The 9179-nt window shown below is 48.3% G+C and overlaps 1 protein-coding gene and 1 long non-coding RNA gene across 12 annotated transcripts in view; both read right to left on the bottom strand.

The window, feature by feature from the left end:
- LOC119330102 overlaps positions 1–1137 on the bottom strand; it is a 6840-nt gene extending 5703 nt beyond the window's left edge. Inside the window, exon 1 of one of the 2 annotated variants that reach the window (XM_037603214.1) lies at positions 623–1137. In XM_037603214.1, the coding sequence (XP_037459111.1) occupies positions 623–682 (60 nt within the window). In that variant the 5' untranslated portion in view covers positions 683–1137. The remainder of the gene's footprint in view (positions 1–622) is intronic. The other variant, XM_037603215.1, reaches the window with a different exon arrangement.
- Positions 1138–2962: 1825 nt separating this feature from the next.
- On the bottom strand, positions 2963–9173 carry LOC119330959. Of its 10 annotated transcripts, XR_005160344.1 has the most exons (8): positions 8905–9173; positions 8436–8574; positions 6316–8247; positions 6122–6174; positions 5930–6058; positions 4896–5139; positions 3593–4757; positions 2963–3505 (listed from the first exon to the last, which is right to left on the bottom strand). It is a non-coding gene; the product is annotated as an uncharacterized LOC119330959 (long non-coding RNA). The 10 variants fall into 10 exon arrangements; XR_005160343.1 differs by having other exon boundaries at positions 6122–8247; XR_005160340.1 differs by having other exon boundaries at positions 5930–6174.
- Positions 9174–9179: the final 6 nt, after the last annotated feature.

Raw genomic sequence — 9179 nt, 5'->3', positions numbered from 1 at the left:
CTCTAACCGTTTATAAGGTATCGGTTAAAAATGCTCTAACTTTGCATACTATGGCACATCGTGGATTATTTCTAGCTAAATGGATCGAAGTAAACCTTTGGCATGGCCGTTTCGTTCTGGCACGATCGTTGGATGACCCTGGGCAGACTCTGCTTTCGTTATCCTATCCTCTACTCTTTCGGCACTGAACAAACCTGCACTGTGGCATCTCAGTATGCCCAAGGTACTTGGAATATTATCTCGTGCAGCAGCAACAACTAGAGGAATTACTATACTTGTTTTTCATCTGCCTGGGCCTGGCACTTGTTGGAAAAAAGTTACTAGTAGTTTCTTGTGTTGAATATTGCAGGCCTTGATAGTAAATAAATAAATAGCTCAAGAGAAGCTAGTTTCTGTTTTCTGGTTATACTTTTCTTTTATGTTTTCAGACCGGGATATTGTGCATGGATCTGTGTACAGCCGTGTGTTCTTACCAACGTGAAGGTTAATTAAATTTCCCATCTTTGCCAGAGGTCTCTCCCATAACCGACGAGGTTTTCAACACGAGGATCATACGAGGGTCAACTGATTTGAAACGAACATGGACTTCGATGCAAACAAAAAAAGAAGAAGAGGAATTTACCTGTGAAAATTTGGCTTCCTCGCGGCAACCCGATGATGCACGGCGCTCCCTCCTTCTCATCCACGAGTTGGATCAAACGTTGTGCGTCACCGGATCGATCCAGCCAGGTGCGTGCACGTGGTTGGACGACCGGCCCAGCCATACGTCGGCACCGGCGGGGCGCTTCGCCGACGGCGAGTTTCGATCCGGCGACGTGAACCGACGACGGCCCGGGCTTGCATCGACATGGGGGGTCGATCTGGCGGTGTGCCGTGCTTGGACGACGACGGCGACGGCGACGTCACACGTCTGATCCACCGGCGTGCTTGGACGACGCCCGACGCCCAGCGCAGGCGTGCGTCGGGCAGAGAAGGCCTGGCCGGCGGCGAGGTTTGGTAGAGCCATGGGCAGAGGAAGAAACGGAGAAAGGATAGGGGAGCCTCACGGCTTGCGTGCGCATCTGGCGTGATCTCTAGCGGCTTTTGTGTGGTGCCTGTTATGAGCACGGAATAGTATAGGAAAGGAAACTATTAGTTGTTTGCGCAGCTGGCTCGCGCCTGCCTGATCGTTCCGGCCAGAATTCATTAACTTGGTATTAAATGCCTGGTACCGAGGCCAGATCTGGCCGGCTGGACGGCCAGAAAAGTCGCACCCGTGCCCGACACGGCCCACGAGTTTTGGTCCCTTTCGGTGCTGCTCCCACCATGATACAGACCCCGCGCCCCACCTGCCTTTGTTTATCACACCGGGACGGACGGCAGAAGAATCCTATGCGCGCGCTGCGTGCATGCCACCATGCCAAGCCATGCTAAAGAAAACAGTAAAACTCCAAGAGCATGTAGAGCCGCTAGCTAATCCGACCCTTCAAACGTCCGCGAACCATGACCGGTCATCCCTCATTTTGAGGCCTCTAATGTCCATGAACCGTGACCGGACACTCTTTATTTGCCACTTCAAACGTCCGCGAACCATGACTGGTCACTCCTCATTTTGAGGCCTCTAACGTCCGTGAACCGTGACCGGACACCCTTTATTTGCCACTCCGTGTAGGCGTCGACGGCCAGAGGGGCCTAGCCGTCAAATCCGCCACCAAACGGTGTGCGGCTGGAGCTCAACAGTCCACGGTGTGCGGCTGGGTCCTACATATATCTGCTACAGATTTGAGCTGCGTTTATAGGGTGCCAGTAAAGCCAACTCTACCGCGCGACCCTATCCTGTCCGGCCCCGTCCGTTTGGGGTAAAAGGGACAAAAAAGGCGGCCCAGCGCGCGGGAGCAAACGGACTTTTGTCCGCTTTCGACCCATTCCCGGTCCAAACTTGCGCCGGTTTTGGGGTGAAACGGACACCACGCGGACGAGCGGGACGCGCGCGCTTGTCCTCCCCTGGCCCGCCTGTCGGGGACACTAGCAGTCCCTCCGCTCCCAACGCTTCACCCTCTCTCCCCGCCCCGCCCCGCCGCCGGCGCCGCCGCTATTCTCCGGCCGCCTCCTCACCGCGCAGCCCCCCCGCCGTACATACCAAACCACGTCTCGACATGGCCGCCACCACGCCCGCGCTTCCGCCGTAGTTTTGGTCGTCGATCGGAGGAGGTTTGGCCGTGGCCGCCCTTGCCGGTGGCAGAGCGGACACGACTGTCGGCGACGTACCACGGCGGCCGAGGCAGATTCCGACGAGAGCTCCAGAGCGGCCTGTAGCCGGCCGGCAACCACCCTGCTGCGTCGAGGTGATCATCGCGGCCTCTTCGCCACCACGACCGCAAGGTGTTTGACCTTTTGCCAACAAAGATATGGACAGTGGAGACGAGTTTTTCTTCCATCACTTCCTTTGTTCATCGGACAATTCGTCGTCGGATGATGACGATCTTGTGGTGGCTGCACTGGTCATTCACGACCATATTCAACGGCAGCTTCCTCGGTACAGGGGGTCAGTCCCTGACCGCTGCTCCCACCATGATATGATACAGACCCCGCGCCCAAGAATCCTATGCGCTGCATGCATGCCATGCCATGCTAAAGAAAATACTCCCTCTCTTGCATAATATAAGAACGTTTTTTATAATGTCAAAAATATTTTTATATTATGAGACGGAGGGAGTAGTAAAACTCCAAAAGCATCTATGGCCGCTGGTCTGGTCCTACAGACGTCCGCGAACCATGACCGGTCACTCTTCATTTGCCACTTCAAACGTCCACGAATCATGACCGGTCACCCCTCATTTTGTTGTCTCTGTAAGCGTCTCATGTATATCCATCCATGCAACTCATGCAATGTACTTCCTCCATTTCTACAAAGACTTGTATTTAAGAACAGAGAGAGTAAAACATAAAAGTACGTAGATCAACACATTTAGCAACAAACGTACATAATTCGGGCATCAATCACACAGTACCGGTCATACATAGGACAACCAAAAGAACAAGTGTTCATCGCCAGACAAATACTAACTAAACATAAATAAAACCAGATAAAACGAAGAGACAAAGAAGGGCGGAGTAAACCGCCATCTCCTCGTCGTCCACTTCCCCTTGTGGTCGACGGTGTGGTTGTACCTCTCCGTGTAGGCGTCGACGGCTGGAGGTGCGTCATTGTCGAAGCTGGAGCCGTCTGTGAGGTCTGGGTCCTCGTCAAAGGAGATGTTGCCGATCGTTCTCTGAATAGTGTTGTCCTACGCCATGGCCAGACGGGCCCCTTAGCTGGAGCGCTTAGGCGTTTTTATGGCGGAGCCACCGCGCATCCGTCTCTGCCATTGTGAGGGAGAGCCAAAGGACCGTCGCAAGGATCTAGTCCTCCAAATCCACCAACGCACGCCCAATGTCTCCCCTGCCGCCGCCCTTTCCCTCGCCCGTTGTCGCTCGCTACGTGCGACTCAGACCTCTAATTTGGGCATCCATGTCTTTTTCGGCGCTGGCGCAGGCACGAGGACCCAACGATGGTCAGCGATGCCCTTCGGAGTTGATACAACATGTGAAGAGGGATGCGGGGGCGGCGTACCTGGAGGGGCATAGAGCAGTCAGAGCTATGCAGAGGACGCAGGGGGCCGGCAACGTTGCCTGCACATCGTCGTCGGGTGATGGGGGACAACATGGAACCAGAGCTTACACTGTCGCCCTGGTCCAACCGTGACCAATGCAATGCCAAGGGCGAGCTCCTCCATGTCATCGGGCTTCGCATCCCGCAGCATCAACTTCCAGTCAACGAGGTCCTAGCCGTCAGATCCGCCACCAAACAGTGTGCGGACGGAGCTCGACAGTCCACGGGGTCCTACACATACCCGCCCCAGATTTGGGCTGCATTTGTAGGGTGTCGGTCAGCCCAAACGTGAGCGTCCGGTTTGGGAAGCCAGCGACCGGCCGTCTGTCTGGATAGTTTGGTGGGCAAAGTATCAGGCCATACCAATCCTTAAATGCTCCCATGATACAAACTTAAATTTTTCAAATTTAGACATTTCAAAAAAAAATCTGAAAAAAATCATGGATGTTCATGACATATATGTAGACACCCCTAAATAATTCAGATCCAAATTCGAAATATACACTGAGAAACAAAAATCACAAATCTTTCATGAATAGTATCAAAAGAAGACAAAAGCAAAAATGACACTATTCGCGCCTGAATTTGTCATATTTTATTTCTCCATGTTTATTTCGAATTTTGAACTGAAACTTTTAGGGGTTATCAACATATCTGTTTTGAACATCCATGTTTTTTTCAGAATTTTTTGAAATGTTTAAATTTGAGATTTTTAAGTTGGTATCTTTTTTTTTTGACAGGAAGTTGGTATCATGGGAGCCTGTGAGGGCTGGTATCACTGGATATTTCCCCTGGTTTGGTGAGCCCGGCAGCAGTGGCGGTCCACACCCCGCGCTGTAGCAGCGCTACCTCCCTCCTCACCCCGCGCTGGACCGGCAGCAGCAGCGCAGATGGATTCAACCGCCTGCTCAGCCACCAAGGGCTCCACCCCAGGCGACAACGGTAATATGCTCAGAAGGTAACCCCCAAATCGCCCCCATCTACAGTATGTTCTACTAATACTATGTACGTATGCTCAAGCTTGTCTCCCTGAATTTACTCTGAAATCTGAACGCAACTGGTAACAGCAGTTGCCAATTTCTAGGGTTGCGGTGATTCAGCCGTTCCAGCAGCTTGAGCTTCGCCCCTGTTTTCAGTTCAACATACTGGTCAGTTCATGAATGGAATTGATTTTCATATTGACAGTTCTGTGTCTCCCACTCTGAACATACTATACTTTTCTAGTTTCATCGACGCCAACAAACTGAGACATGGAGAGACGTACCCATCTAACTGAGGATGTCTGACCCTCGTACCATTCTGAATTTGTACACCAGCAGTTTGGCAAGGATCAACAACCAAGCTTGTCCCAGTTGGATGCTCAGTTCAGGATGCCAGATGCTCTGTAAGACTCGACGCTGTCCCTCAGGGTCTTCTCTACAGGCCTCAAGGCAGGTCCACCCTAGCTTCTCAAGTTTCTCTGAACTATAAACAAGGTTTTCTTCCACCTCCATATCCATGCACTCCCTCTGTAAAGAAATATAAGGCCCGCCGTTTAGATCACTAAAGTAGTGATCTAAACACTCTTATAGTACTTTGCAGAAGGAGTAATTTAGAGAGAAAATTAAGTTTCATCCAAGTTAAGCACGAAAAAGCAGGGGTGAAGGACTCACATAAGCAGCATTTGGAGATATGGTGAAGCAACATTGGTTCATTTAAAATTTTACACTTCATGTCACAAACTACATGCTCACTTGTATGGATACATGCAAAGTGTTACAATTCTAAGGATGTGAATCTCTATTAGGTCTTAATCAATTTGTCAGCCCACCATTCAAACTTGGATTCTACAACTAGTAATATCAGAAAAGGCAAATGGACGTTGAATTCTAGTACGTTTTCAAAGTGAACTCAAGGTTATTCATCCTTCCTTTTTAGGCAATGCCAACTAGTCCATACATTTTGTTTATGCCATATGAAAAATGTGGGCAACACATCCTCAAAAAAGAAAATGTGGACAACAAACTGTGATGTGTGCGGCTGCACTATTTTAAGGGAGCTGTTGGAGCAGTTGTGCCCCATTATATGGCTGTTGTTGGACACACCACTTTTTCGTGCCCCAAAAAACCAAGTTTTGGTGCCAAATTTTGTACTCAACCATTTTTGGTGACCTAAGATAGGGCTGCTATTAGAGATGCTCTCAGTTCAACAGAGTGGCTTACTGCAACATACGCACGTGCCTCTACTGCGCGTTGTAATTAGTAAATAATGAGCTCGGTGTGCTGGAATGACAAGGGATATCTGATTTACATGCCCTACCTACACCATGTGCTCACTTTGGGCAAGCAATCCAGCCTCATAATAGATCTCTTTACATATGACCACCAAGAAAATCATCTTTGCCCATCGATACTCTTCTTCAGCTAATGTTGACTTCGTTGTGTGTATCTGCACCAAAAGCTACATTACAAACCTATTTCAACTGCTAAAACATTGTGTTCGTCCACTAACCTTTTCTAAGGAAGCTTGTATCATCTTCTACAGTGTGTTGCAGAACAGAACATCTAAGATTTTGCAATAAATTTGAACAAATACTTCATGAACCAATGAATGGGTATAGCTCAGATGACAAACTTAGACAAACTTAAACCATTAATAATAAACAGAAAGAAATCAGTAGGATTTACAGATTACAATAAGCTCACCTGAGGATCTGAAGGATCAGTGGGATAGAGGCTGCTACTTTGTGAATTGATTGAAGACGGTAAGAATTTGGCACAGGTGATGTTGCCATAACAGCAGTGTAAACGGCCTATGTGATGGGCAATATAAACAGGGTTTCTGAAACATGAAAGAAATCATCCATCTTACTAGAAATTCAGTAAGCGTTTCTGGTAAACTCCACCAATGACTGTATTCCAGACTGCAAATATATGGAACAAAACTACTTCATGGTAAAAACCGGAAAACTAGATATGTACCAGACCAAAGCAATAGTAAGAGTGCCACTTGAATCCACGTATCTCAAAGCAACCACTCCCATCTTGTTCCCCATCAGGACATCACATATGTTCCTCATATTGTTGGTGCTTCAAGATTGCTTATTATAATTCCCTATTTTGTTGGGAACTTGGGATCTTATCGTGAGAGAACATAGTTATTAAAGTTGTTTTATGCATACTCTCATGAGATTGTTATAATTTGATCATGGACTAAATTCCTATATATAAACAATGCAATGGTAAGTGAAGGGCTTGCCAAAGCCATGGGTTCCATCCTCCTTGCCGCACTGTGATTGTTTTTGTCCTCCAAGTGTGACTACCACACAAAAAATATAATTGGCAGCATGGGGAGTCAACCACACGACCTTGGTCTTGTCCTTTGCACTCCTGGTAAAGAGGCATGTGTTGTCTTCTTGTGCAGCCGCTGGAGGCTTGAGAGCAGCTGCAGAATGTGTTCAAATATCATTTGGCCATTGTTCCTTGCTGGAAGCTCGTGGTCTATCTGTTTCTGCTGTCCTCCTGAAGCAGTTCAAGCCCAGTCATGAGTAAGCATTAGATGCTAACTTGAGGAGAATCGAAGAGAGTACTGCTGCACTTGGTGCAGCTGATAACTGGACACTCACTTATCCCCCAAATGGTATTCGCCCATTAGCTAGATCTTCTGTTGCTAATTTGGCACTTCAACCAAAGCTCTCAAGCAGTGCACATCGTTTCAATTCTATGGTTCAGGTAACGATTGATCCATTTTGATTGAGCAAAATGAATGAATCTTTCCTTCTTGCTGTTTTCATCTAAATGGTAGTGACCTATCCATCTTGGCATGCTCGGTACTGCAAAATATGGCATAATAATATTGTGTGTTCTACACTACACAACAACCTCTAGGCCCATCTCGATCCTTTCAATTACAGCCACTTGAACTTGTTAGTTGAACTTGTTAGGTGTTTGTGTGAGGTGGGAAATATGAGTTGGGATACCATAGAAGGGTTTTGTGTAGGGGATTTTCATCTTTTGTATGGTTGGCTTGCTATTTCACTGGGACAGGGGCATGACATTTTGTGCTAAAATGACCCTTTTTAGAATCATGGCAAGCATCAATAATGTATGATTTGCACTAATGTGATGCAACAGTACGAACATCGATCTCAACAAACTATTGAAACCAGACATTTTAAACCCTAAGCCCAACCAAATGTGGATTTGGTCCAACATGGCGCTCATGTGGCAGTTGTTCTTCTGTGTGGCATCCATGTGGACTTACCCACAAATGCTTGAGTTTCATAAAACACTTTGGCCAGTGGCATGGTAAGCCAGCATCCTTGAGCTCGTTTAGAGTTCGATGCCGCATGCCAAGTAACCGCCTCAGACCTCACTCCTCCACCTAACAGCCATCGCTGGTAGACCCTGGACAGCTGGTGAACCTCAGGATAGAGGCTGCTACTTTGTGAAGCTCTTGGGCAGTAATGGATTCTGAAGGTTCATACGCAGCCCATTATCAGATTTGCTTGGCAAGCGCACACAAATATAACCACTGTGATTTTAAGTGATACGACAAAACCTGACCTGAAGATCATCCAGCTCTTCTCTCAGTGTCTGTCTCTGTCATACCACTGGGAGATACTCGAGTAAAATGTTCTGCATTAAAGTCCAAGCGATAATAAGTTATTGGAGCATTTGCAAGGACCTGGACTAACAAGCAGACATTGCAACTTACAATTCATAAATCATAAGGAATGGCACTAAAACCAGTATGGATATCAGATACACACGCCACGGTTTTATGCAAAAGAACAGGGGAGTGAGAAAGTAGGACTTGCCAAGACCTTTCCTGATGGAAGTAGCAGCGTTGACAGCAGCGCAAAAGTTGATGGTGGAGGAAGCTGCAGTTGATGAGGATGATGTCCTTACAGCCCCCAGCGGCTCCGGTCATCGTTGAAGGAGCCAGGCCATGGCTGAGTGGCACTGTGGAGAGATACTGCAACAGTTAAGTGATAGATATCATATATTTGCAAAATATGCTGCTCCTATCACAATCCCCTCATTCTCAGTCCCATATGCTTTATAAATCATTCATACATAAGGGTGGAGGAAACACATGATTGGAACTACTAATTACTGTACATAAGTCAAGAATTGGTTACTGGAAAAGCGTCATCTATTGGTGGCAGGAAGGATATAGCTCGCGCGTACCCGCAGAAGCGACATCTATCTCCCAGTTCATGGCAGGATGTAGAAAAATAATTTTGTACTAGTATTTCTGACAATTAAGTCTCTTTCCGACAAGAGACCCACCTGCGGGCTCACAAGTTTCACCTCTCTTTGGCGTTCCGGAGTTCTCCGCCTGGGGCTGGTGGCCACCTGCCCTCTTCCCACGCCGTGGCACGAAACCTAGGGGAGCCCCTCCTCCGGTACTCAGGGGTTCCGTGGGTGGCGGCACCATCGCCGGTCTGTCCGACCGGCGCCCCCGCTGGGCTGCAGGCAAATTTGAGGAACCAGTGAACGCAGGCCGGGGCGGAGCTAGCAGGGGTGGGGGGAGCGGGAGCACCTGAGGCGGCACACAGATGGGC

The sequence above is a fragment of the Triticum dicoccoides genome, chromosome 7A (genome assembly GCF_002162155.2).
Source record: "Triticum dicoccoides isolate Atlit2015 ecotype Zavitan chromosome 7A, WEW_v2.0, whole genome shotgun sequence".
Lineage (NCBI taxonomy): Eukaryota > Viridiplantae > Streptophyta > Magnoliopsida > Poales > Poaceae > Triticum > Triticum dicoccoides.
The sequence above is the reverse complement of the archived record's forward strand: the minus strand, read 5'-3'. Positions and strand labels throughout refer to the sequence as shown.